Raw genomic sequence first — 27,620 nt, 5'->3', positions numbered from 1 at the left:
GAGCAGAAGGACAGAACCATCTCCCTTGAACTGCTGCCCACACTGCTGGGTAGAGAAGCTGTCTGGGTCTGACAGGCAACTGAAAACTGCAGGCAGAATAGTTCACAGCATAACTATATCGTGATAAACACTAGCTAGTACTAATTGGATGAATTGAGAACTTAATTGGGTGGAGTGATGGGAAGTACATCCATTCTCCTTTTTGCAGTGCATAGTGAAAAGTGTGTTGCAGGATGCACCTTGGTATAACGTACAGTAGAACTGAGCTTATTAGAAACAAGAAAAAAGCTCTTTTGCTGCAACTTTCATCTTACTGAATTTCAAGCACATGTTTTTGATCTCTGCAGAGTATGGCCAGGATAGAAGAAGGCATTTGCCAGCAAGCTACAGTAATTTGAATTTCAAAACTGAAGCTTCAGAACTTCAGGTTGTGAGACGATACTTGATTCATACCAAGGGAAAATACCATAAAACAATTACTGCAGCCTGCTATAAGGTCATGTTTCTACCCACGAGAGAGATGTGATGATACCCATTAAACAGACAGCTGATGACAGCTTTAAGTAAGGCTTCAACTGGAAGAAAAATAACTTTAAGTAGCATATACATCTATTTGCATATAAACAGGAGAAAAAGCACTGTATCTGTTACTTAAGTATTCAAAAAGGACAAAACAAGAAAAAGCCCACCTTGTTTCCTCACATGATGTACAGATGAACAACAGGAAAAGAAGGCGGGCTTTCAAAAGCTACCTCAGTCCTTTATTTAGAGAGGCCTCATAGGGATGATGCTGCTGTGATCCTGAGCTGGCTGCTCCAGGAAGGCTGCACTGCTGTCCCCACCTGCACACCAACTGCTCTTGCACTGGGACACCAGTAGAAGCTACAGGAGGTCACTGGTGGGGGCCCCAAGGTGTGCCACAGCACGACACCACATCCCTCCATGTGCCATCTCCTCTCCCAGAGGCTGGCAGACCTGCAGATGGGCCTCTGCTGTGTCCAGTCTCACATGGTCTCTAAACATAGAGCAGATGAACTAATGACCTTTCTGATACAAAACAATGCGGCATTTAATTAAAAACAAATTTTTTTGTAGTTCTATCATGCTACTTTGTAAAAATATGGGGGACTTTTCTCTGAATCAGTGGTTTTGTAAGAATTTCAGAAAGAAGACTGGAATCTGAGGGGTGTGTAGTTATTATCAGCAACTTCATACGAGGCAAATATGCAAACTGGGTACCACCTCTCTAGCTGTGCAGAAGGGCATTATGCTTTTGCCATGGTCACACTGCACAGCACAGCACAGAGAACAGCTCTGGACTGACAGCCCCAATATTCATATCTTTATTTGTATCAGACCTTGAAGCATTTCTCTTAAATAACCATCTTGGAATATAGAAAACTTACAGTTCATATGAATAATGAACTTTCTATGTTGTCTTTAAGGCACATATTTCTATCAACATTTCATTCTGGTCCAGAGAAGCAGTTGCATTTGAGACACCAGCTATCCAGGTATCTGGCAGGTTGGTTTGTTGTAACTATCCTTATGACTGTAGACTTCAACAACACGTATGGAGGTCACCGTCTGCAGTGCAGTGTTGTGTCTCGGTACCATGTGTGCCCCAGGTGCACCGCTGCCCTTGGCTACCTTCAGCAGGTGACTGTTGTCTTTGCAACACCCAGGAACGATGACATCCCGAGTCTGCTCTTCCTGGGACCTGTAAGCACAAAGGGAAAAGTTATCTCTGTTTCATTAATTCTGGTGAAGGTACAGAATTTGTGCATTTTATTGGCACATCAGGTGTTTCGCAAATGACTTGTGCTGTAACATGAAAAATTGCTTCTCCCAGCATCAAAACCAGTTGGCAGCAGTGGGGCAAATAATTGTGTCTCTGTAACACCTCAACAAGACCTCAAGTACCTTTTTGCTGGGTACCAACTGAGCACTGAGCACCACTGTGACCTGCCATCAGGGAACAGAAGCTACATGGGGTAATGCTGCACACCTCGCTGCCAAAAGAAAATCTTCTGAGATACTTGCTGTTGTGCACCTTTTTTTTTTCAATAGTATAAGGAACTTGGTTCCATCTTCTTGAGATGGTAGTCAAAGGTCAAAATAAAAATCAAATCAAAGCAGCACATAGACACAGACGGACTGGAAAAAAGCTTTGCCTGGGCCAGCAAAACAGCCTTTGAAAAAAAAAGTCTTTGCAAAGTGTTCTGCCAGGATTATAGCTCAAGTCTAGGCGTGCTGGTTATAGAGCAATAAATCCAGTCCACCTGGGCAGAAGTCATCCCACTCTGATGTTTTTCCCTATAAAGCTCTGTTGTGGAACACTTCAATTACCCATAGTACACCACTCAGGAACCCACACTGGCTAAAACTGTACTTGGAGAAGAAATGCACTCCTGGCTTAGCAACCCATTCCTCCCATTTCAGGAACTATTAAGCTTTCATTGACATCTGCTGGCAGAGGGTGCCCAGAGTAGCTGTGGCTGCTCTATCCCTCAAAGTGCCCAAGGACAGGTTGGATGGGGCTCGGAGCACCCTGGTCTAGTGGAAGGTGTCCCTGCCTATGGCAAGGGGGGGAATGGGATAGTCTTTAAGGCTCCTTTCCATCCAAACCATTCCATCATTATGTGATTCTATAAGTGTAGGGTGAGACAGTAGGCATCTCTCTTCCCTGCAACAGATTAAACACTGAGGACATCAGAGGGACAGTGAAGGCAGTGGGGTTTCACCTCAGCAGAGGATGAGAAGAGCTATTAAGAGGGTTGCAGTGTCACCAAGGGACAACTGTGCATGCAGTGGGCTTTGCTCTGTGTGCATGACCTTCAGTCAGACACAGTCTTCAGTTTGCTCTCCTCTCATCCTTGGAAGCTCTGTACTTTGTCCTGAATAAGTGTGATTGTTTTTTCAAGCACTTCAACTTTCCTTAACTGCAGTTCCCAACTGGGCTACTTCAAAACACCACAGCAAGAGGATTAGAACCCTTCTCTGCACCCTTACCTGGCTATATACACCTGCCCTGGGCACTGCACAGCCAAGTGCATGATGCATTTGATAAGGACAGACTGTATCTGACAGATAAAATTTCGAACTCCCATCAGGGGAGAAGAATAGCCATCACAGCATTTGTCAATGGGATTTAGAGGATTCAAAAGAATATTTTTCTGTGTGACTTGAGAGATGCTCCTTGCTGGAGGGAAAACACTGTTAACAGGACATCCGAGACGTGTGAGAACCCAGCCACAAAACTGTCTGGTGCTGGTACTGCCTCTCAAAACAGCTTTTATACTAGATGATGGGAGGGGAGTTTTTTCTTGCTGTATGCCTAGTGGCTCTGTACAAGATCCTGGGGTAATCAGGAAAGCATTATAAAAACAATAATAGCAGCTCTATTGAAAGCACACGTTGCTGTACATGCCCCTTTTGAGCTCTTGCAATGACAATTAAGACTGAAATTCAGAAATGGGTGTAACTTAAAAGCCAGTTTATCCTACCCTTCTAACAGGGCCCCAAGGTGAAACCACAGCTCGCTTCCCCTGTCTCAGCTTTCTTTGAAACCTGCATGTTGAAAGGTACTGGGAAGATCTGAGCCTCTAAAAGGTGGTGGTGGGGAACACAGAGTACAGGAAAAATAAGAGGTAAAAAAAGAATGACTCCATGAACAGAGAAGCTCAAGGCTGGACCAGTCACGGGGAAAAGCAGGGAAAGGAAATCTGCCCCTCTCCTATGCTGGTGTCTTCCCTTCATGGTGCCATGCAATCAAACATTTTGTGTAGGGAACTGTATCAATTCCATACAATTGTATCAGTGAATGCTCTACGCTATGCAGCATTAAACCCCACAGGGATGCTGAAAATACTGATCTGCCTCTCCTAATAGCATGCTGGCTTTGTGATTTTTTACAAAATCTTTTCAGTTGGAATTCTTTGTTGTTGGATTGCCCTTATTTGCTTTTTGCCAGGTAGAATGGTAAAGCATCTTGTAGTCAGAAAGGTCTCTGGTACAAAAATTTCAGCAACTAAAAATATCTTCTGTGGGAGAATACACCAGCCTGCTTGTCTGCAGAAGGATTTTTTCTTCTTGATAATATGTTCCAGCTGTGTGAATAGCTGAAAGGAGGACTTTAACCCTACTGAGACATGGGCTTTTCCACTTGACTAGCTTCTGCAGTCAGATCAACTACTTCACAGAGAACGTTTTGTAACTTGACTTAGAGCCGTGAAAAATAATTCACCTCTAAGCAGTCCAAATTTGAAATGCCCAACTTCTTCCAAATGTTTCCACGCTAGACAAAAAACCACACCAAATTTCTTTGATTCTCTTTAGATTGCATTTTTGAGCTGGACTACTTTTTTTTTTTTTCTTGTCATCTTAGCTGACAGAGAATGAAAAGGAGTACAGCTACATTCAGTTCTCCTGAGTATGGAAAATGCCGGATCATCAATTCTCCCTTACAAAAAATCAGCAAATCCCTTGAGTCAAGGGAGTGTCTATTCCAGGACACGTTACAGGACTTTTACACTGAAAAGCAGAGCAACAGAGCCAAGGTGTGGCTATTTCTGACCATCACTAGGAAGATGATGCAAACTGAAATGAGCTCTCAGCGATTTCTTTACACTTGCTATCTGTGCTGCTCCTGGAACAGTATCTTCTACACATGCAGATATATAAATAGGTTCCAAAAGAGGAGTGCCTGGTTCTTTAATGTCTCTTCATGCCAGAAGGGTTTGCTGTTTGCTCTCACAATGTTAGACTAGGTTGTGCATATTTTGTCAGACCAAAAGTGGTTCCAGTTGGATTCAGGATCCCATTTCTGGCACAGAACACTTGCATTTCCTCGTGCTTTTTATGGAACTGATGGCTTCACTTCCAGAACAAATGTAAATGCTACAAACTACTTAAACAAGCACAGGACAGTCCTCTTCCTGAATGGATGCTTACAATTTAATTGATGTACATTACAGCAGTGGACAGGACAATTCTTTACAAATTTAAAAAGTCGAAATGATGTTTATCAGAGCAATTGCTTACTTGCATTTCCTCACGCTGTATTCGTAGAGCAACAGCTCTGCTGAGGCTGTTGCACTAGTTTGCTGTGAAGCTTTGCCTCCTTGCTGAAAACTGAAGGCACTTTTTAAGCTCTGTCATTTTGGGGGAGGTTTAGGTTGGATATTGGGAAAAAACTCCTCACAGAAAAGGTTGTCAAACCCTGAAATACTTTCACCTGGGGAGCAGCTACAGCTGACCGTGAGCAGTGGGTGAGCGTAGGCCCCTCTAGCATTAAGCTGACCCCACTCTTCTTTTGGACACCCATTTCTTTAACATAATGTCTCAGTGATCTTCACTCCATCTCTCAAACACTACTAGCAGCTGGCACAGAGGAAGGACAGCTGCCATTAAGTTTTTCTTTACTGATATTTTACCCTGTGCCTGTCATGTGGCAGAGGACAACCTGCCTTCTTGGGCAAATGCCTGATCCTAGCTCTCCCACATTGCTGCTTGCTGGGATGGCAGAGGGCTGTTTGTCTCGGGTGGTGGGTGCCCAAGGAAGTGCTCCAGAGAACAGTCACTGCAGGGTCAGGTATTATTCTTCATCATAAAATAATTGACTCAAAAATAACACATCCTGCTACATCTTGCAGTCAGGCTCTGAGAGCCATTCCCAACATGCTGACAAGCCCTCTGCCCAGCAGTCCTCCTGGGGACTCCTTTGGAGGCTCGTGGACATTGTTCTCCTCTAACTACGTGGCCCAGGGCTGCAGCTAATCTCCCTTCCCTAGACACAGACCCTTGTTTTCAGCTAATCTGGCTCAAACCTCTGCACCACAGAGAAAACTGCTATCTCTGCTGCTCTGAACTTCTCAGAAGCAACGCTGGGGAAACACCTCCCTCCCAGCAGCACCATGATCTGTAACTTGTTTTTCACTGCTCAACATTATTTAGGGTTTTCAATAATATAATAGAGCAAATACGCTGTAAATACTTGCAGCTCATGCATATAAGACCTTTTTCTGCTAAAAGTTGGTATGTTCACCCTCATTATGATTCTTTACATCCAAATGAAAGAGGCGGCATCTGGAGTGACAGCACTCTGTAGTTAATGATCCTGGGTATTTGTACACATATTTCTTATCATTTTAAAGCAATTTGTTCAACCAGAAAAGCAGTCAGAATGAGGATCATTACAATTAAAGCAGTTGCCACTAAAATTCAGTGTTTCCCTGCAAATCTACATATTCACAATGTTTGTGATATGCTTCAAACATGAGGGGAGAAAGTTCTCATTTTGTGGCAGCCAGGTCCAGAACAGCACAGCGGAGCCCCTACAGTCACACAGCTGGGCTTCTCTGTTATTTATAAGCTCTGCACATCAGCACTCTGCACCCACATTGTGTCACCTCACTGCAGCCAAAATTATCTTGTCAGCGTACTAAGGCCCCTCTTTAACTGATTAGAATGTTTTAATCTTAAATTTGTCTGTAAGCCTTTATTTGTTTTGTAAACCCGTATTTGTTAATAACTTACCTGCCTGAAAGAATTGATTTTTTATACTGTATTGCCTTACCTAAAAGAATTGGCTTTTTATTTTATCTCTTCTTACAGTATTTTGACCCTAAAGTACTGAATCAAAATGTTAATCTCAAAATCTATTCAATTAAGTCTGAAAAGTAGCACAACCTACATGCCTTTCTGGTCAAAAATAAATTAAGATATACTCAAGAGAGTCTTCTTCAAGGGTGGAAGAGTTCTTACTCTTCCAGATACTTCATATGCTACAAGACTATGAAGCAGAACAGTTTCTTCAAGAAAAGAGAGAAAGCTATCATAAAAATGACTGAATTTTTCAGGCCTCCACCCATTCCCTTGTCAGACATGGGCAGCACTCATCTCAACTTCCCCTCCTAAGTGGGCTGCAGAGCACTTCCCATGGCTGGGTTGCAGAAAACAGCATGTACCACAGCCCTGGAAAAGGCAGGGAGGAGAGGATTCATCCCCTGTGCCTCTTCAGAGAGCTCCTGCCTAGAAAAACCAAGCAGGATTGCTGTTGAGCTCGGAGATCTCATGATGCATTGGGCAATTCCTCCAAATGTCTGAAACCTTAACACAAGAAGAGGATAGGGTAGGATAAAATAGGGATAGGGTGCTGATAGACTACAGTAGACTACATTAGACTGAAATATTTCAGTTGGAAGGGATTCACAAGGATCATTGGGTCCAACTGCCTGACCCCTTTAGGGCTGACCAAAAACTAAACCTCATTACTAAGGGCATTGTCCAAATGCCCCTTGAGCAATGCCAGTTTGGGCCACCAACACTGACCCCTGCTCCAGGACTCTGTTCCAGGGTCTGACCACCCTCTTGGTACACAAATGGCTACTCATGTCAAGCCTGAACCTTCCCTGAGGAATCTTGGTTAAATTCTCTTTTGGTTCTTGACCATGGATATGCAGAAATATATGGAATCGTTCCTTTGGGACTGCTCACGCTCAGTTTTGCTGCTGTTTTTCAACCATGCCGCATGTATGTATTTATTTCTTTGGACAATCAATACTGTAACAGCTTCACCACTGCAGCAACACGCACCCAGGTTTAGAGATTTCCTCCAGGCACAGGCTGCCAACATTTCCACCTCACACTGGAGGGGAAATGGTACCACAGCAATCACCCAGACAGGTAACATGTCCTTCCATTCTGGTCCTCCCAGCACAGCCCAGCTCCATGTTTGCACCTCCCCAGTGCCTGCATTTTTCTCCTGTTCCCAGTAAGCCAGATGAACGCAGGATGAGGAAACTTAGCCTAATTTGTTACACACACTAAAAAAAACAACTTGCAAGTGAAATACAAAACTGACAGGCCATTTGTTGTCTTCATGAAATCTGTCAGTAGAATTCCCACATCTCACCTTGCATGTCTATTCATTTTACAGAATCAAAGAATAGAAATCACTTGAAATTACTTGATTAAACAGCACTTATTTGAGTGGAAAAAGAGAACAAGGCGTAAATAAGGAAGGGTCCCATCCGTTCCAAGAGCAATTCCAGGACTGTTTTATTCAGAATCACCTTTAATGACACTTCCATCTCTGATGAGAAGCAGTGCCCACTCTCCATACCCAAAACAGCCAGACTTTTGGCTAAGGGTGCACAGACTGATATACCTGCTCTCATAGCTGGTTTTAGCTCTGGTTAGTGTTTAGCCAGGATCCCATCAGCTCATTCAAACCTACTTTATTTTAATAGCCTTACCTGTAGAAGCCTTGGTTATCATATGCCATCTTAGTCATGTCACCAAATACAGATGTATTCCTGAGTTTCTTATTATTGTTGTTACTGTTCCTTCCCTTAAAACCAAAGTAAGCACCTTGCATGTGCTCTAGTTCTTCAGTCTTCAGCTGGTACCACAGCTGCATTTCTCTGTGAATATACCAAGCAGTAGAAACAGTATTGTGATATATGGCTGTACAGCTGAGCTGTTATCTGACCACAGACCTGAGTCTCTAGAGCTCCTGAGTCTCTAAATCTTATTCCAGGTTTGTGGTGGTGTTTGCAGGGGTCCCAGGACCAGAGAAGAGATGAGGATCTGACTCCATGTTTCAGAAGGCTTGATTTATTATTTTATGATATATATTATATTAAAACTATTCTACAAGAATAGAAGAAAGGATTTCATCAGAAGGCTAGCTAAGAATAGAAAAGGAATAATAACAAAGGCTTGTGACTGACCGAGACAGTCCGGACAGCTGGACTGTGATTGGCCATTAATTAGAAACAACCACATGAGACCAATCAAAGATCCACCTGTTCCATCCCACAGCAGCAGATAATCATTGTTTACATTTTGTTCCTGAGGCCTCTCAGCTTCTCAGGAGAAAAAATCCTAAGGAAAGGATTTTTCATAAAACATGTCTGTGACACAAGTTTACCAAAAAAGCACTTAAACACATGCTGAACTTCATGTGTAAGCCAAACTTGTAGAGGTTTAAATAACACCCTAAGATAGGGAGTTCTTCAATAGCATAAATATTATTGTGCAAAATAGTGTTATTTTAAGCACGGTCCAGCACTCCTCAAAAAACAAACAAACAAACAAGAAAATGAGAACGATTTTCTTATGAGCACCAATGGATAGTTGAAAGAAATAAACCTCCAAGAATTATGTCCATTTGATTCAGTGTTTTTCCAGACTACATGTAGTAAGAAAACTCATATAAGGGTGGGATGATGTGTCAGTGCTCTAATGGACCTTCAACAGTGACATCAGGCCACAACCTGTTATGTGTGAAAAGACTTCATATCCTCTCCATTTTATGGAATAAATTATTTCAGGAAAAAAAATTATTTTCTGTGACTTTTTGCATCACTGCTATTCTTAATATTTCCAAAATCACCAGGCAGGTTGAAAAGATATTGACTTAAAAATGAAGGAGACAGGTAGTGTTGCGTTTGTTAAGGCATAACAGTGAGGGCATATTCCCTCACTGTCAGAATTCTCTTTTGGAAATGTTCAGAGCTGTTTTCATGCTGCTCTCTGCAACTCTGATGTGAGGAAAAAAAAAATCCACCATTTCTTTTCTCGTTTCTAAAAGAAGTCGAAGACTAAGAGAATCACAGACACTTTCACTGGCTGATGGGAGAAGATCAAATTGTGAGAACTGGCGACACTGATTTTGGTGCCATTTCTGTCTTCTTGGGATGCAATCCTGCTCTTTCCAAAGAAAACAGCAGCCATGCTTCCTCAGTGGACAAGATCTATGAGGAGGCTGAATGGTGGGAGGACTTTCAGCAGCCTTTGTCCCTTTTCTCTTCAAAACACATGTGGATGTGGCAGTTTAGCTGTGAACATGGTGTCAGTGCTGTGTTGACAGTTCACTTTAAGGGTCTTTTCCAATCCTAATGATTCTATGGTTCTATTAAACACGAGATGGCACTTCAAAGATCACTAGACATCATGCAAGGCAGGTTTGCAGGCAGAGATGATCTCTCAGGTGACCAACTAAGAGCCAAAAGAAGCAGACATGCAGACCTCAGAGTTACAGGCAAGGTGAGGAGATCCTCTCTGCTCCATAGGTAGCGATTACCTCATCTTTCAGATCTGGTCTAATAGACACTTCATTATTTCCTCCCCAAGAGTTCTCATTTTGTTTCAAGTTATCAAGCCTGCAGCTTTTTGTCAGATTAATGATTTGTGCATTCAGAAGTCAATCCACTTTTCCACCTCCATCGCCAACAGAGATGCTGCCACTCCACCTGACAAGTTTCACAGAGGGTTATGTCACTTTTTCTCCCATGACATGGACAGTTTGTACATGACTTCAATTCTTTCTGACAGAAGGGATAAGATACACAACGCCTGCAGTGCCCCCAGGTTTCCCCTTGGAGCTGGACTCTGTTGCCAATGGGATGGAGCAGCTCCTTCAGGAGACAGGGAAAGAAGCACAGGGGAGCAGGGAACTGAGAAGGTCTCAGCAAAAGGAATAATTTTACAGCCTGATGACAGAATCAGGTCATTATGTCCAGTGTGAAGGGCTTTTCTTTTGCAAGAGGAAAAATATCAAGTCATCAAAATAATGAGAATGGCTAGTTTTTACAAAACTTCATTTAAAATAAATGAATAACAAGGACTGTGATATGAATAGTCTTATCAAAAAGAAAAGTGGCAATTCCAAAAGTGTCAATTAACCTTTCATTTCAAAGCAATTTATTTCATGCTACCAGTAAAAACCTGAATATTATGACCGACACTAAGGACTTTCATTTTTTGACACAAAAAAGTCTTTTAAGAGAAACAGAAAACCTCTATTTTGGCTACACTTGGATTTCAAATGACAGAAGTTCCCCCTTTAGCTGGTTCCCACACAGCTTCAGATAAATCACAGCTCAGCATAGAAACCTTCACTACTGTCTTCCCCAGTCTCCCTCCACTTCACTGGAGGGCCTCGTGGGAGTAACCAGCAAGAAAAGTGAGAGGGAAACCAAGTTCCTGTGGAAAGCTTTCTGCAGCAGTGACTGTAGGTGGGTGCTCTCGTGAGCACCAGTAGCCTGGCTCCAGCCTACAGGCAAATACGCTCCTGCTGACACTATCCACACTGAGTTTTTATAATGAACTGGATTGAAAATTTGACTTTTTCCTATTCCTGTTTATAATCCACCAATTTGTGCTCCAAGACAGAAGACAAAATCCTCCGTTCTTCCAGCCCCATGCTGGGACAGCTTTGAGGATGCTCTGCAGATGGTGAGGCCTTGGATGGCTCTGACACAGGGAGATTCCATTTCCCAGCAGTGTTCAAAGAAAGAAAGGAAAAAAGGAAAGAAATAGAGAAGAAGGGGAAACATTGCCAGTCTTCAATAACTTGAGAAGAGAAATGCTGTGCCAGAAAATAAGACTTGTGTGTTCAGCTTCTGCATAATCCTGGGTAAATCGAGATCTGCCTAGGCCTGTTGAGGTTATCTGTTACTAACAGGCATCAGGTATTTAAGTACTCTGGAATTCCAAGTCCTTCTATGCCTAAAGCCTGACCTACAAATTAAGGATTTTAAGTAATTAACATCATTGCAGTGCTACAAGCAGCAAATCCTTTGAAGCACTTGTTATCACAGCAATGGGGTCCATATGATGTACACTCTTACACTGTTATAAAAACTATCATCTTGACATACCTTTGAGTTCTTCTCCTCTCACTTTTCTTCACACATTTGATCAGACAGCAAGTTAAGAAAGCCATGGACATCAGCAGAATGACAGCACAGCTCACAATGGAGGCAATCACTGCAACCTTAAAGCCAAAAGTCTCGTATTTTGATATGGCTGCAACAAAGCAAACACAGAATTGTTTCTAAGATCAGTCCATGAATTTATCTTTCACATTTTCATTAAACCATGCTGAAGCCTACCTGCTTCACACTTCTGCTCAGTGAGGACTTTCATATTACTATGTGTCAAGATACCAGAGAATCTTGGCTTCAGCTTTGACCTATGCAAGCCTCAAACTAGACTATGTAAAAATCTCCTGTTTATAAGTTACTAATGAATTGTTCACAAGCATTTCACCACTGCAATTAATTAAACAGAGTACCCTTAGCACTGCAGTAGCTTAAAAGCACAAGTCTGCAGACGAGCTGCAACTCTTTATTAACAAGGACTGAAGCTACAGAAACAAATACTAACACGGGTAAACGGGCTTAAAGAAGCCATTTAAAGCAAGGACAGTGCCATGTAATTACATCCTCTTTGGCAGGCAGCAAACAACAGGTCTTCCTCTGTTTGGGGAAGGATACACAGGATGGAAGAAGTGATGTGCAGGGCTGAGTGTTCACAGGGATCTGATGCTGGAAGCGAGTCATCCAGACAAAAGGAGGAGTAGGAATGTGATGTGGCACAGCTAACACAGATCTCTGCCAACTCACTTGGAGCAGTCAGCATGTCTTGCTTCAAAACTCAGTCAGTTCTCCCAATGTCACAATGACCAGCATCACAAATGGTTCAGCTGACCTCCACACAAATCATTATATTTCTGCAGCCTCTGGGGGAATGATTTCTCTCATTTTTTCTTTCACGGGATCTCCAAAGAAGAGGTAAGAATAGCTGAGTGTGGGAGAGAGCACTAAGTGTCTGTAAGAGCAATGTATCCACTGGGGATTTGAAATTACACAAGGTCTGAGGCACCTCAAAGCTCAGAGGTACTAAGTTTTGCTTGGGTCTACTTCTGGTCAAACTATTAGCAACCTTAGAATAAATAAGCAGATACACAGCTAAAAGGTAGTTAATGCTGTTGTCATTCAGACACTATTTACCTATATGGTAAATTTCCCATGCAGCTGCAACAACCAAGAATTGTTCAAAAAATATCACCATGCTTCTTTTACAGCAAAAACATTGAAAACATTGTCAGAAAAGACTGCCAGGAGATAAAAGGTTCGCAAATATGTTTGCACATCAGTTGGTCATTCCCATAGTTGGGGTCATTTATGATGATGGTCTATTCCCTGATTCTCTGCTTTATGCCCCAAAATGATTGCTGTGTCTTTAACATGGGTCTGGAGGAAGAGGGAGCCTTGGGGCCCTTTGCTGGGCTTTTTCAAAGCCTCACTGCCCCGGCGTCCGGGAGTGTGGTGCAATCTGGGTTTTGCTTGGCTAGTTTGGGGCTTTTTTTGTTAGCCCAGGCAGAAATTTGTTTGGTTTTTTTCCTTTCGTTTTCTTGGGCTTGGAGAGGCTGCAGCAGCAATCCTTCATCTGCTTTTTGAGGTGAATTGGACAGTTCGGTTTTGGTCCAAGCTCAGTGAGCACAAGCGCCAGGAGAAGAATTGGCTGGGCCCGGAGGGAGGGAGGGGCTGCTCCTTTTTGGCCCCAGACCTGGGAAAAAGCCTGAGCCGGGCAGGGAAAGCACACCTGCTTCACCAGGGGACCAACAACAGAGATTCACCAGGTTCCCATCTGTTTGCGCCAGCTGCTGCGTGAACCTTTTGGTTTTTTCTCTGAGACAGGAGCTGGTGTCATCTTTCTCCCCACCCGCCTGCTGGCCGTTGTGGGTTTTTATCTTGCTCTGGCGTTTTGGTTGTTTTTTTTTTCTGGGGTGGGAGGGTGTGTATGTGTTAAGGTCTGACAGTTCAATATCTGGCATTTATTTACTTTTTCTCCTGTGCTGCATGGGCAATCTGTTTGTCAATAAATGGTTGGGTTTTTTCACTTTCATCCACTAGTATTGATTTCTTATTGGTGGAAAGGGATTGTTGGAACCCTTTTTTTTAGAGGAAACACTCATTCCAGAGTGTTTTTCTCCTAAATTTGTCTCTAAACCGAGGCACCCATACATTCTCTAAAGAAGCATACAGCTAGAGGCACAGTTATTCCAGGTGCTACCAGTGACATAAGATCAGGGATGAATCCAACAGAGTCTTTTCTGTGTGTCATGATAATGGCAAGTCAGAACATATATGGAGTGGAATTACCATCAGCGGGGCAACTTTGAAGAAAACTGAATTTGTGTTTTTCTTTGCACAGGTATCTAGGAAGAATCCTAACGTTGCAGGATAGGCAGGGCAAAAGGAACGCACGGCATCGCAGAGGGAGGGGCACGGTTTGGGAAGAACCTTACGCTTGCAGGAGGGCACTCCGGCTGTCCACTGCGTGCTGTTCCCTTCCCAAACGCAGGTGACGATGGCCGCTCCCTCCAGCTGGTGCTCGGTGGAGCACTGGAAGGTGACCACTGTTCCCACCTCGGTGCCGTTGCCATGAAGGACCTGCAGCGAGCCGAGCGGTGGTGAGAGGAGGCGGCTGCACTGCCCTGCACAGCAAACACAGACACCAGCCTGTAAATCAGTCACAGTTAATAGTCAAAACAAATACCAGACCTCGGGGCGGCCGATGCTGGCTGCTCGGCCAAGCATCAGCCCACGGCTACCCTCCATCAGTGCCATTCAACAGCTCCCCTGCCCTCATCCCCAGCACAAAGCAACTGATGTTGTGACATTATCTGCTCAGACTGGTACATGTTGAACACTAAAAAAAAGTAATTTCTGAGTGGCACGGTCCCCTATGGATCCCTGTATTGTTAGATTCTGATTAATTTAGTACTCAGGCTGGCTGGGAGTATTCATTATGTGTCTTGCTGCACACAGATTTCCAAGATCTACTGGACTGATCACGCAGTTCAGCCTACTTGGTGGCATCTTGGCATGATCAGACTGAAACTTCTTATCTTTACAAGCACTGCATGTCTGTTCGGCTTGGCTGAAAGGGGTCAGGGGGGTCAAAACCACAGGGAAGAGCACAGAAAGACATACATATATAACTTTTCTCACTTTTTGAGTTACAAACTCTGCTTTACAGTAAATCATTAATTTTTAATACATTTTTGTTCATTCCCCTTTTCTATTGCTTTATTGTTTATACAGCTGCTCTCTGAGCTGTGGAGCAGTTCTCCTCTTGGCACCTAATGTTAGCCATTAACTTCATACACTAAATTTTATTGTCACAACATTCCTTGTTCACAGTAATGTTAAACAAAACTTTCAATGAGAGATTATTAAAACAGCATATAACATCTAGATAACTTCAAAGGTAACAAATACTTTTTCTGGGTCTGTACATGTGCTTTGACAAAATCTAGAACTCGGATATTTTTAACATTTACAGAATACCAGCACTGCTTCTGCATCAGAGCCCAAGTTCCCTATTTTTCACTGGATTTCCAAAGACTTGAGAAAACTCAGAGGCATAGTGCTACAAGCACTATGACGACACATACAAAAATATTAAAAGCACGTCTACAGGCAAAAAGAAATTACAGCCTCCCTGAGAACATCCTGACAGAACCACATGTTGTTAGCAAATGTATTTTACTTTGAATGCTACAATTCCCCCCATGTCATTATTGTTGTTAAGCCCCTAAATCATACCACAGCAGGCAGGTGTCCCACCTATCTATCTCCGATTCATGCTCTTAAACTCCCTGTCCCTGGAAAACAAACCCAAAGGAATCCAGCAAAAGACCAAACAGAAGTTCCAGTGACAATTACTAGGCTAATCTACTGAGTAAATATGCACCAAACACTAGCTTTTAAAACCATAGCTCTTTAGTTCCATGATGATTATTTCTGTTTGTTTTGCCACTTCTTTCAGACATTTACTACGGCAGAAACTGGTCTCAATGAGAGCAAATATTTTCTGAAGGACTGATTTCTCTTCCCCTCTTCCCACCCACATCCCATTCCTGGAACATACAGGATGCATTGGACAATTTTCCTTCTCACTCCAAATGAGTGTTACGAGTTTGGGCTTTTCTTTTTATTTTAATCACTCTGTGCTTTACCATGAGAAAACATTGTCCTAATCTGTAAAATAAAGATTTTACATATAATTGTTTGGTTTGGGGTTTTTTTTTCATTTTACAATTTCAAGGCTATTTTCAGAGACCAGTCCACATTCTTAGAGTTCACATTGGTGACTCTTGTAGCTGCACAAGATGCAAAAGGTAATTAGAGCTGAACTGGACTTGGTGCACACCTGCTGGGTCACCACATGCAGCCTCAGTAGAGGCATTCAGTATACCTGCCAGTTTACCGGGACTCATTGTTCACTCTGTTCTCCAAAGAACAAATAATTTGGCACTGGATCCTTTCTTTCAAGGCATATTTCATTTAATCCAGGACTGACCATCCCGAGTAACACGTGCAGCTGTAGCTGCTGGAGTGTTTTGAACCTTCCCTGCCCTGTCCTTGCCCAAGATGGTGTCTGCCAAGACATCAAACCTCTGAATGGCAGTGACCTTGTCAGCACCATTCCTCAGCTGTGGGCTTTAAATTATTTTTGCTCCACTTGAGCTCTACAGAAATGTCTACTAGCCAGCATCCCCTGAAAATGTGGGTATTTCCATGCTTTGCCCTGGGCTGCAACAGCATCATGGATCATGCCCAGATGATCATTCTCATATGAATGTATTTGGGGCTGGAACTACAAAGGCGTCTCTTAATGAGAGCTACACATCCAAAACCTGAGCTGAAAGTTCATCAACAACTTCATGTACCTGCACTTGTGCAGAGAAGAAGTGCTGTTCTTCTTTTAAGAGCTTTCAATACCACTTCTTCCCACTAAAGCCAAAAACTTCAATGTGTCACTGCTTTTTGTTTTTCACAAATGCATTTATTGAAATGCCCAGATGGAGCTTTGCCAGAATGACCTTTTGAAATTTCAGCCAAGCTGAGATTCAGCTTCTCTGCATAAAATTTGCCCTAATTTTAATCATCAATTATCTTCTAAAAATGCTTTTGGAAAACTTTCCTGCAAGCTCTAGTGGCCTTCACTTCCTTCAGCTGTAATGATTTCGTAGTTAGCCACAGCATTCACTTTTCTGCTGGGTTAATTTTACCCTTACATCTCCAAAGAATCATGTTTAAGTAAGCTTCCATCCTTATACTTACATAAGCAGATGTTCCATATAGACTTCTCTTTTGAATACTCTTCAGGCATGTTTATCAGACTAAATCTACTACAATCAAGAATTTTATCATTGTTTTTATTATTATAATTAATTGTATTTTTGTTTTCAACTGAAACTGGTGTCTGAGGCTGCATTGCTGCCTGGTAAAACACAAACATTTGTGCTGACCAGATTTACATTTAAATTTGTATTTCTTTTATAAATATCTAGAAAATGTCATGTTCGGGTCTTGGTTTGCATAACTGGCACCCAGAAATGTAAAAAGGAAAAACTGTAAAATTGAATAAATCCCCTAATTAGAGAGCTAGAGGCCCTCTGCTCTGGAGACAGGGTGGAAGCCCAGGCATTGTTCAGCCTGGAGAAGAGAAGGCTCAGGGGAGACCTTAGAGCCCCTTCCAGTGGCTAAAGGGCCTACAAGAGAGCTGGAGAGGGACTTTGGAAAAGGGCCTGCAGGGACAGGACAAGGAGGAATGGCTGAAACAGGGTAGATTTAGATGGGATATTGGAAAGAAATTCCTGGCTGTCAGGGTGGGCAGTCCTGGCACAGGGTGCCCAGAGCAGCTGGGGCTGCCCCTGGATCCCTGGCAGTGCCCAAGGCCAGGCTGGACAGGGCTGGAGCACCCTGGGACAGTGGGAGGGGTCCCTGCCATGGCAGGGGTGGCACTGGGTGGGCTTTAAGGTTCCTTCCAACCCAAAACCTCCTGTGATTCTACAGTTCTATGATTCCAGCTTCTGCAGCTATTTCTGCAGCTTTTTGTAGAGCAGGAGCTGATTTATACAAATGCAATTCTCAGCTTGGCCTCATGCTGAGAGGATATCCAGTGTTCAGAAAATCTCTGACTCTGATGCTGCTGTCTGGCAGTGCAGAATGGCACTGGCTACAACAAACAGGTTATTGCATATGACAAATAACTCTCCTCAAAGTAAAGACAGACACTAAAGCATAGTGTTCTCCATAAACTCTTAATTCACCCAACCTCTGGGTTCAGAGATAAACACATACATAATTTCCAGGCAGTGAAAAATAGAGAGTAATGTAAAAATTAAAATAATTCAAAATATCTCTTCTCATGTACAGCCAGGATTATCTGTATTGCAAAATTGATTTGTCAAAAAGAGGAAACATATGGTTTCACTGTCAGCAAGCTGTGGGTTTATGTTTTGCTGATAAGAAAAACAAATGAGAGAGCAACCTAGGCATGCCTGCCTGGTAAACATTTCCTGTGCTCCTTCCACAGCAAAACAGTGAGTAAAATCAAATACACTGCATAAGTATCTACCAAAATGATCTAAACTACAGAAGTAATTACCTGGAAGCATGTTAGCAAGGCTGCCACTTGCTGTCTGTGCAGAAAGAGAGCGATCCATGTCTTTTCCTCATTATTCCCAGAGACACAAAGGTTACCCCTTTACATTGCTTACTGTTGGGAATTGATACCACTAAAATATGCTGGAATAACTAGATGCCAGAAAGAAAGACAACACTAGGCTCTATCAACCCTGTAGAAAATAAACACACCAATATCATTGCTGCAAGTCTCTTTTCCTAGAGAAGCACGCCTCAGAAACTGGTGTCCCTGAAATCACAGGCATGTTAAGCACCCACAGCAATCTCAAAGAAGAGCTCTGAGAAGAGCTCACTGTGTTAAAAAGCAAAAGAAAAGCAGCTAGAAGTGAAATATGAAATAAAGCAGATGTAGCAAAGCATCTTGTATAGAGTGAAACTGTCTGGCCCTGGCATTGCTCTCCTCACCACTGTGCCTTTGCTTCCTTGCAGAAGTGCTGCTGGGTCTGGGCTTTTAAACCAACAAATGGCCACCAGCATCTGATCCTCCCACGAGAAAATCCAGATGCTGGCATGGCTTTTAAAGGAGTTAGTGTAAGCATGATAGCAGACCTACAGTAAAAGAGCGGGGTGAGACCCAGGCTATAGGAGCTGCAGAGATTAACCAAGGTCCCCAGCTGTGCTTCAATCCCTGGGCAGCTGCTGTGAACATGTGGGAAAGCTCTTACAGACCTGTCTGCCTTCCAACACACAAGTATGGGTCTATGAAATTATTCCCTGGAGGAAGCTCTGGTGGTTCAGGTGTGGCACAGACCACTGCACCAAAACACAGCCCTCTGCACAGCCATCACTGCAAGGAGGCAGGGTCAGGCTTAGCCACCACTACTCCAGGAACTTCACACCCCAAATTCTGATGGAGACCTGCAAGAACTGAACAGCAGCCACAGGACTGTTCCTCTGGGTCAGTCACATAAAGGAACATCTGGACAACTGCACAGGGTAAAACTTGCAGGTACCTAAGGAACAGATCTGTCACAGCACATTACCTGAAAAAAGAAATGCAGCTTATTAATATGCGGTTCTGGCGCCTGTCTCATATTAGCATTTCTGAATGGAAATATTCCTCATATAACATTCCGTGTTTCTATTGATCAAATTATTTTTAAAGTGCGATAGAGGGAACCCAATATCTGATGATTCTTACAGGCCACCATAAAACATTTGTAAAAACACCCTTTCAGAAAAGCTAGTTCACCCATTAATACGTAATTTCCATGCCATTAAGAAGAAGAGCAAAAAGGTATTTGAAGAGAGTTTATTTCTGTGTTCACAAATCCATGCTCACATAAGCTCTCTGCTCCTACCCCTGTTATAGCAGATACCTCAGGCTCACTACTACCCACTTCCTTAATTTTATTCTGTGGTCTGTTAGTAGGTAAAACTGATTTTTCGGCACATGTAATTTACAACATGCAAGGGTTCAGGTGCTGAGACTCCCACATCCATCACATTTCGGGCAGCATTGCTTTCATGGAATCACAGAATGGTTTGGGTTGGAAAGACCCTTAAAGCTCATCCCATTCCATCCCCTTCCATGGGCAGGGACACCTTCCACTATCCCAAGTTGCTCCAAGCCCTGTCCACCTGGTCTTGGATCCAGGAATCCAAGAGACAGCCCCAGCTGCTCTGGACAACTTGTGCCAGGGCCTCACCATTCTTTCAGGTCACCATGGGACTTGCAACATGCGAGTCCCAGGGCAAGTGTGCACTTTACCTCTGCCACCAGGTCCCTCTGTTCTCAGACAGGTTTTGGTGGGCACATCCTTGCTGGTGTCCTTCATTGGGCCAGCGAAGTCTGGACTTCTATAATTTCAACTTGCACCATTATTTTTTCCCACACCTAATGAATAATATCTCATTCAATAAACAATTGTAACATTTCTGCAGAGGGTGCAAAGTGATCCGCTAGTTGGAAAGCCAGCCACTGAAGAAGCCAAAAGAAACCCCAGATGTATTTCCACAGGAAAGCACATCTCTGTTAGGAGCCATGGATAGAGGAAGGATGAAGGATGCCCCACCAGAAAAGTGGACAGGACAAAGGTTGTGTGCTGCCCCATGGGAAGCCTCCTGCAGCATCTCTGAAGGAAGGGCAGCATCCCTGCCTGTCCATTGCCCACCCTCAACATGCTCCACTCTCCTCCACTGCCCTGCGTGCTGCAAGACACAGAGCTCAGCCTGGCTGCATATTTGTCTTGCCTGGCTCTGGGTTATCTGCCTTCACCAACTCTTTGATCTGGCTTGTGCACAGCAACAGGCACATGCTGGGGCACTGAACAGGGCTGATAAGAGCAGATGTGCCTGGACGGTGTGGCCGGTGGCCTCTTGCTTCTGCACAACACTTGCCAGACTGAGCACAACCTCTGTGGATGGCTGGGGCAGCACTGCACTGACCTACCTGACCAAAAAAGTTCTCAAGGAGGAAGGGTCCAGAGCTGGACAAAAAACATTTCAGTCATTAAAAATCCACCCCCAATGTGAAATTTTAGGTGGACCAGATCTGCATGCTACTTGATGGTCATATTTTAATTTTTTGCCAAAAAGCCTAAAACATAGGAATTGCATTTCCACAAAGAACTGATCTGTAAAGAATATAGAAACTTTTCAACCTTTTATCTTTGAAACTACTTTCCTGGTTTAAAACAGATTATGGAATACAGGATTGTTATTTTTCATGAGGAATTTCCAACCACCCTGTTAAGCAAAATGAGCGGGGATGCTACAGACCTTACCTGCATTCCCTCCCCCTGGCTGGCCCACTTTAGCTTCCCTAAGTCTTTCCCAAGAGCAATCTGAAGCTAATCCTGTCCTTGGTTTGCTGTGTTAAGCTGTAAAATGCACACCACAGAGCTGTGACCTAGCATCCACAACTGTCAGCAAGAATTTCTGTGAATAATTGATTTTTCAGACACCAGTCTGAAAAAGTTAGCAATAGCATGGCCTTTTATTATGGTGACAGAAGTCATTCATGGGCTGAGAAACCAACAGCCAGATTTAAAACCCATCTCTGTGGTTTTATAATTTTTTATTTTTCTTCTCCCCTGGTTGGTTCTTTTCCTGACAGAGTTTGGCTTTCCTGTTCTGGGCTTCACGCAGAGGGACATGCAGCCAGCAGCTTGGCCACGGCCACCAGAGCAACCTGCAAACTGCTGGGTGAGAGCCACGCAGCATCCTGCCAGGAACTGCTCAGGCACGGCAACAATTAACAGCACAAGTCAATAAACACACCTGCTTTCATCGTCCCTGCACACAGGAACTGCTGCAAGATGGCACCAAGACAGACAAGAATGCCAGTATAAGGACAGGGAACCAGTGCATTGTGTTTGCTTTTTCCCATTTAAAAAGTCAAGGACTGCAGGTGAGTTATGCACAGAATGACAAACAGCTCGAGAGAGCAGAGCAGAGGATGGCAGCCCCATGTCCTGCCCTTCCTTTGCACATAGCTAGGGAACTTGGGGCTACACGTGAGAATTCAGCTTCTGGGTTGAAACAGATTAAAATGAATCAAAACCTTAGTCCTCATCTAAATTTCTGCAGATATTAAGAATAATGGGCACCAGAGCTCTCCTGCCTGTGCAAAACTGCCCCTGGTTTTGTGGAGCACCACTTCTTAGAGCAAAGCAGAACCCCTGTGCCCAGTCCAGATGCCTCTTTTGACCCAATCATCTAGCAAAGATCTTGGAAATAACTGTGGCTGTAAGCAGAAACCTTCCTGGATGTAATTCTGCTTTTACATGAAGGCACAGATTTCTGCTCTTCTGAACAGGAAAAAATCAGACCCCAAAACTTGCCCTTTGCAGCACTCTGAGCTCCCACAGGCCAAATCATCCTCCTACACACTGTTCCCAACCCACACATGCACTCAGGGAATTTTGTACACCATCCCTTCACCCTACCCAACTTCTGTCCCCATTTTGACCTCTCCTCAAATTCATTCCCAATGAAAGCTACTCTGCTTAGGAGTCTGGAATACACGAGCAGCCTTGTGACTGGCTTTATTTCATCCCAGAAATAACAATGGAATCATCTCTCCCAGGTCTCCCTTCCTCCCAGGAGGAAAGGCAAGCAGTTAACCCATCCCTTTCCCCAACACTGCTTCTACCAGCCACCACCACTCCAGTTTGGGCTGAGGTAGCTGCAACTGCTGCCCCCCAAGCAGCTACTGACCCCCCTAGAGATGCTGCTGGGCCACAGGGGCTGTGCTGTGCTGCAAAGGCTCATTTGTACTCCAGGCACCAGCTCAACTCCCATCCCTGAGACCCTCAGCAGACACAGGAATTGATTTATTTTAGGGAGCAGTTGCTCATTCTGCAACTTCTGCATTTCTCTCTGTCATCTGACAACCAAATGAGAGGCAGACGTTCATGCAGACTGCAAAATCACCTCTCTGCCAATCCTGATCCACTTGGCCAGTCAAAACTGTTCTTTAGAATGACATGCTTGCTCATCTGCAGCTGCATTTCTAAGACAGCGAGTCAATAAAATGCTAAACAAAAACTGACAATTCTCCTGTGTTAGCTTGTCTCCATCATAATATTGAAGGCAAGACTCTACAGTGCACAAGTCAGTGGCAATCATGATTAGTAAGCAAAATCACGCCAATTCTATCATAGTTATAAATCTCTTTGCTGTAGAGTTGCAGTGATGCTTGGGGATGCTCTGCTTTTCTAGGGGAAAGGTCCAAGGATGTCCTGGCTCTGACACAGGGGGAGCAGCAAAACTGGCAACAGTTTTGCCCTTTAAAATAAACCACACCACCCAGAAAATGCTGGGTTATCCACTGTCATTGGAGTGCTTCTGTGCTTTAAGACTGACTTGTGATTTTTAAAATTTCAATGTTTTGGATCCAAAGCATTCAGCTCACCTCATTCATTAGCTGAAATTCAGATGTCTACTAATAGTCTGTCTCTCTAGCCTGGGTAATTTCAGAGTAGCTAGGACAAAGTATTGGAGAATACCACAGGGAATAATCTTGCACTGTGGAGGACTCAGAAAACCCAAAAGCTCTCTTCCTTCTCAATTTTGTACTGTTCTAGTGGTTTAATGACAAGCACAAAAATCTTTCCCTCAAAGCAGTATCAATGCCTGGCGCAAATGCCTAACCATCCAGATGAACTCCTTGCAGTACAGGAGATAAAGCCAATTAGCAGACATTCTGCAACTGTCACTTCTTTTACTTAATACAAAGTTTGACTTTGAGCTCATGGATAAACAAGAAAGGAGAAATAACCCTGGGGAAATGTCAAGCCGATATATTCCAAGTTGTATCACCTTCTGCCCTGTGGAAATGGAAATTTGGGATCCAGGTTTTCTTCTGCAGCCTAAAAAAGGAACCACATCTGAGGATCGCAGGGACAAGGTGATAAAATTCTATGCGTCCGAACTGCAGAGCAGCAGCGCTCCTAGCTTCCAAGAACAACTTTGTTTTTACTGTCCTGAAAGAGCAACTGTAAGTTCTTAGTAACATAATTTCAATTTCTGCACTGCCAAGGAAACTCCAGAAAAAATAAAGTTGCTCACAACAAAAGAACAGACAGCTTAAGTCACACCATAGGTACATCCACCCTGGTACCGGCATCCCACCACGGCCACCAACATCCAGGCTACAACTGAGCCAAAACATGCTGTCCTGCCCCTATCCTCCAGCAAACTGCAACTTCTATCTGTTCTAAGCAAGAGACCCCATCCCTTTCTTTCAGTGGTGTCTGCTAGATAATTCCTTCCACAATTAGGTCTGAATAGAGCATTCACAGCAGCCTGCAGCATTTCCCACCTCACAAAACCTCTCCCCTTCCCTGGAAAGTGGAGGAGCAAGGCAGAACCACAGACAACAGCCCAGCAGTGAGACCTACTAAAAAAAACCTGTCATAATGAGTGTTTCTGCCAGATCCTGCATTTATTGTTCCTCTGTCTGCAGCTGCACTGATGTGTTTGTCAATGCATCTCTGTGTTGGCAGAAGTACATGCTACCTGGTCTGAAAGAGCTACAGGAGGGTATTAAGGAATGAGAGGAACCACAGCAAAAAAAAGGTACCACCCTGGATAACTGGAGGGCCAGAGCCTTCCACTTCAGCAACATAAGGACTAAAAATAACGATATGCCTTTGTGCTCCTCTCTCTTTTTCCCATTTCACCCAAAAGACCCCAGTATAATCTGGGCAGCTTCAGAGGCACCAGTACCTCAGTGGCACAGGCTGACAAGAGCAGCCATGGCAATTCCCACAGGGCAGAAGAGTGCTTAGGTCACCTGACACAAGCCTTTCAGAACCTCAGAGGCTTTTCCAGAGAATTTACTGAGCCCAGCAAGCACTGGTTGATGAGTGTCCACAGAACACTACCATAGCATGGCAGCAACACTGTAAATGCTACTGTGACAGCACAACAGCCACAGTACAGAAGACTTCTCAGCTCCAGACATCTGTTGTGCTCTTCCCCTACATATTTGCTGACCTTCCCTTGGGGTAAACCAGGCTCCCACAGCTCCTCTGTGGGAAGCACACTGCTGACCCTCCCCAGTCAGAGGGTGGGATCGTTCTCCCTGCTCCTGTCAGTCCTTCAAAAGAAGGCAAGACCAGGAAAAGTGCAGGGTGTTTGAATCTCACAGCTGTGTCTCAGGAAGCTCTAAGACCTCTAAATACTACAGGCATCAGGGCTGTACTAAGGAACTTCCTTTAATTTCTCTCTCATTCATGCATTAATTCAAATGGAAATCCTGCTACATTTTTTTCATCCTCTCAGAAGGAACATGTGAGGGAGTTTATCTGTGCAAATCTTTGTTATCACCTTATTGCTCATAGTCTGAAATAATGTAAGGGGGTAGTCAGCATCAAAAAGGATCACCAATAAGGACAGGATGCAATGAAAGATACTGTATACTGTGCAACAATTGGCAGCAAACCTTGATGTATAAATAACATGGTCACATTTAGATCAACAAGAGTTTAATTTAAAATTATACAAGTAGCCATCGTTTTAGCTATCTAAACTGCTTAGGGCTGCCACCAGTACATCCACCTGACTCAATCGTTCCAAATGGTTTTTTTGCGAAGGGGGAATTGCACCATGGAAAAGCTCCATGAAGCAGCAGAGAGGGTGAAGAGCCGACACTTGGCTAAGGTCTGGCAAAGCCCTGGGTGCTCAAACATCACTGCTGGTCCTACAGCCAGTGCAGCACAGGCAGGCCCTCACCCAGCATATTCCAGTTTAGCACCTTACTGAGAACTCCTGCACCACAGTTTTGGTGTAGTTGGCTTGGAAAAAATGCTCTTTTTTGTTCTGGCTGGAGACATGGCTCAGAGGTGCCAGGTCTACAGATATCCAAGGGATTCATTGAGGGTGGATTTCTAATTTGAACACCAAATAGTTTTTGGCAGATTAGCATTCCTCGCTGTTTTGTCACAGATCTACGTAAAGCAAGATTAACCTACACAGAAACAGAAAGGCTGAGTGTAACACAGGACATGCCACTTCCAAAATTCCTTTCAGTGTGGGCAAACCCACCCCACAAGACTTTGACACAACACATAAAAGCAGCTAAATATACATTATTTTAAATAAAAGTCAGTAATTAGCAACACTATCAGACTAGAGCAACAGGGTCTACACTTGGGTTTGAGTTAATTCTCTAAGCCCATTTCCCAGAATTTGTTTTGTGTTTTCAAATTAACTGCTATGTTAAATTCAAATTAAACAGTCAAGCACATTCAGAAGATACAATTTAAAGCATTGCTACTAGCATTTAGCTAGTAGCTAAAATACATTAGACAATTTCTACAGGCACAACAAATTTAGGTCATTACTGAAGTCTGTTAGAACTTCACGAGCCAAACAAATCACAAGGATATGAGAGGACAGGCTGCACATGAGAAGGAGGTCTCTGGATTTCAGCAGCACTCAGCTCTGCTTGCATTGAAGCCAGGGAAAAGCCCATCTACACTGTGATCTGAAGAAAAGAGGAAGAAACCCCTGCAATCAGCAGGTCATGGCAGCTGCACCAAGCTCTAGCATCCTTCCATCTCCCCATCTGGACTGCAGAGGTGGCTGTGGCTGGGAATATGCATCTCCTGCTGCCTGGGCCAGCAGGTCCAGACCATGGTTCTGCTCCCTCCAGGCCCAGACACCCACCAACGCCACAGCCCTGTGCAGTGGACATGTCCCACCAGTTCAGATCCTCCGTCACCTCACATTACCTCCAAATTATTGAACCCACTTAAGCCAAAGAGGTTTTGAAAGGATGTTATGGTCTGTGCAATTGAACTGAGTAAGAAAACTCCAGGGAACAGAAAGATAAGAAGGAAAAAGCTTTGCTTGGTTTCTCATTCCACCCTTCAATGTATTAACATATTCCATTAGAACACTGATATCTTTATTTCCTTCCCAGCCCGGTGATACACACCCAGGAGCGACGTCTCTTGGAACCAGCACTCCCTGCTGCCCCTATGCACTCGTCCCCTGTGCCGTGGCCATCCCAGCGACTGAAGCCCAAACTTCTATCACTGAACCGAAGCGCCTCCTCTCTGGGAGCAATCACCCTCCCCAGGGCCCCGGCAGCCCCCGGGTGAGCCGCTCGGACGGCTCTGGAGTGCGGCTGCTGCGTGCAGCCCTGGCGGTGCTGGGCCCCGCCGCCCGACCCGCGGTTCAGCACTGGCCCCGCTCGGCTTCCCGAGTGCAGCCCCGAGAGAGCTGTGCAAGGGTCGCCGGGACCCGCCGGGACACCCCGTGCCGGGGCGGCTCCGGGACACCCGTCTCGAGGCGTGCCCGAGAACTTCCGGGTGCGCATCACCGTCCCCTCCGCGCTCCGCGGCTGCAGGGACCGGCCGGAGGCGGCACGGAGTGGGACGGGAGGGTCCCCTGCCCGGCGCGGGGTTCCGGAGCTGGGAAGGCAATGCAGCCCCGGCTGGAGTGTCCCGCGCCCCTCCCCGGGGACATATAACACCTCTATTCAGGGACACCGCATCCTGCCCCGGCCACCCCGCATCCCTACGCGGGAGGGATCCTGCACCCTGACTGGCGTCTGGCGCTACCTTCGTTGACATCCTCCCTCCCCTCTGCTGCGACGCAGGAGGGAACTTGCGCGAGGAACGACGCGGGACCACGCTCGTACCTGTGTATCCGCGGGGGCCGCCGCTGTCCCGCCCTAGCGCGGAGGTGCGCGGCGTGTCCAGCCCGGGCGTGCTGGCGACCGGCATGGCTCCGCCGAGCGCCGCCGAGCCGCCCGGCAGGTGCACCGCACCCGCCCGCCCTCCGCCGGGGCCGGGCCGGGGGAGCAGCGTGGCACGGCCCATCCCGTGGGGCCCCGCCGGGCGCCCGCCCCGCGGCCCCTCCGCGACC

At 44.7% G+C, this 27,620-nt stretch overlaps 1 protein-coding gene across 2 annotated transcripts; it reads right to left on the bottom strand.

The window, feature by feature from the left end:
- Window positions 1-982: 982 nt before the first annotated feature.
- Window positions 983-27,520, bottom strand: SUSD3 (sushi domain containing 3). Of its 2 annotated transcripts, XR_004061105.1 has the most exons (6): window positions 27,394-27,520; window positions 14,105-14,293; window positions 11,670-11,817; window positions 8,259-8,426; window positions 1,407-1,720; window positions 983-1,015 (listed from the first exon to the last, which is right to left on the bottom strand). XR_004061105.1 is itself a non-coding variant. In XM_030956865.1 (5 exons), the coding sequence occupies exons 1-5, from the start codon at window positions 27,476-27,478 to the stop codon at window positions 1,507-1,509; spliced, it is 804 nt and encodes a 267-aa protein (XP_030812725.1). In that variant the 5' UTR covers window positions 27,479-27,520; the 3' UTR covers window positions 1,130-1,506. The 2 variants fall into 2 exon arrangements, 1 of the variants encoding a protein (XP_030812725.1); XM_030956865.1 differs by lacking the exon at window positions 983-1,015 and having other exon boundaries at window positions 1,130-1,720.
- Window positions 27,521-27,620: the final 100 nt, after the last annotated feature.

The sequence above is a fragment of the Camarhynchus parvulus genome, chromosome 12 (genome assembly GCF_901933205.1).
Source record: "Camarhynchus parvulus chromosome 12, STF_HiC, whole genome shotgun sequence".
Lineage (NCBI taxonomy): Eukaryota > Metazoa > Chordata > Aves > Passeriformes > Thraupidae > Camarhynchus > Camarhynchus parvulus.
The sequence above is the reverse complement of the archived record's forward strand: the minus strand, read 5'-3'. Positions and strand labels throughout refer to the sequence as shown.

Coding starts and splice junctions, on each gene's coding strand:
- SUSD3 (XM_030956865.1), bottom strand. CDS start 27,478: ATGCCGGTCGCCAGCACGCCCGGGCTGGACACGCCGCGCACCTCCGCG. Junction 11,818..14,104: donor CGGAGTGCCCTCCTGCAAGC/GTAAGGTTCTTC, acceptor GCTTTGTTGCAG/CCATATCAAAATACGAGACT. Junction 8,427..11,669: donor GAGAGGAGAAGAACTCAAAG/GTATGTCAAGAT, acceptor GTATATTCACAG/AGAAATGCAGCTGTGGTACC.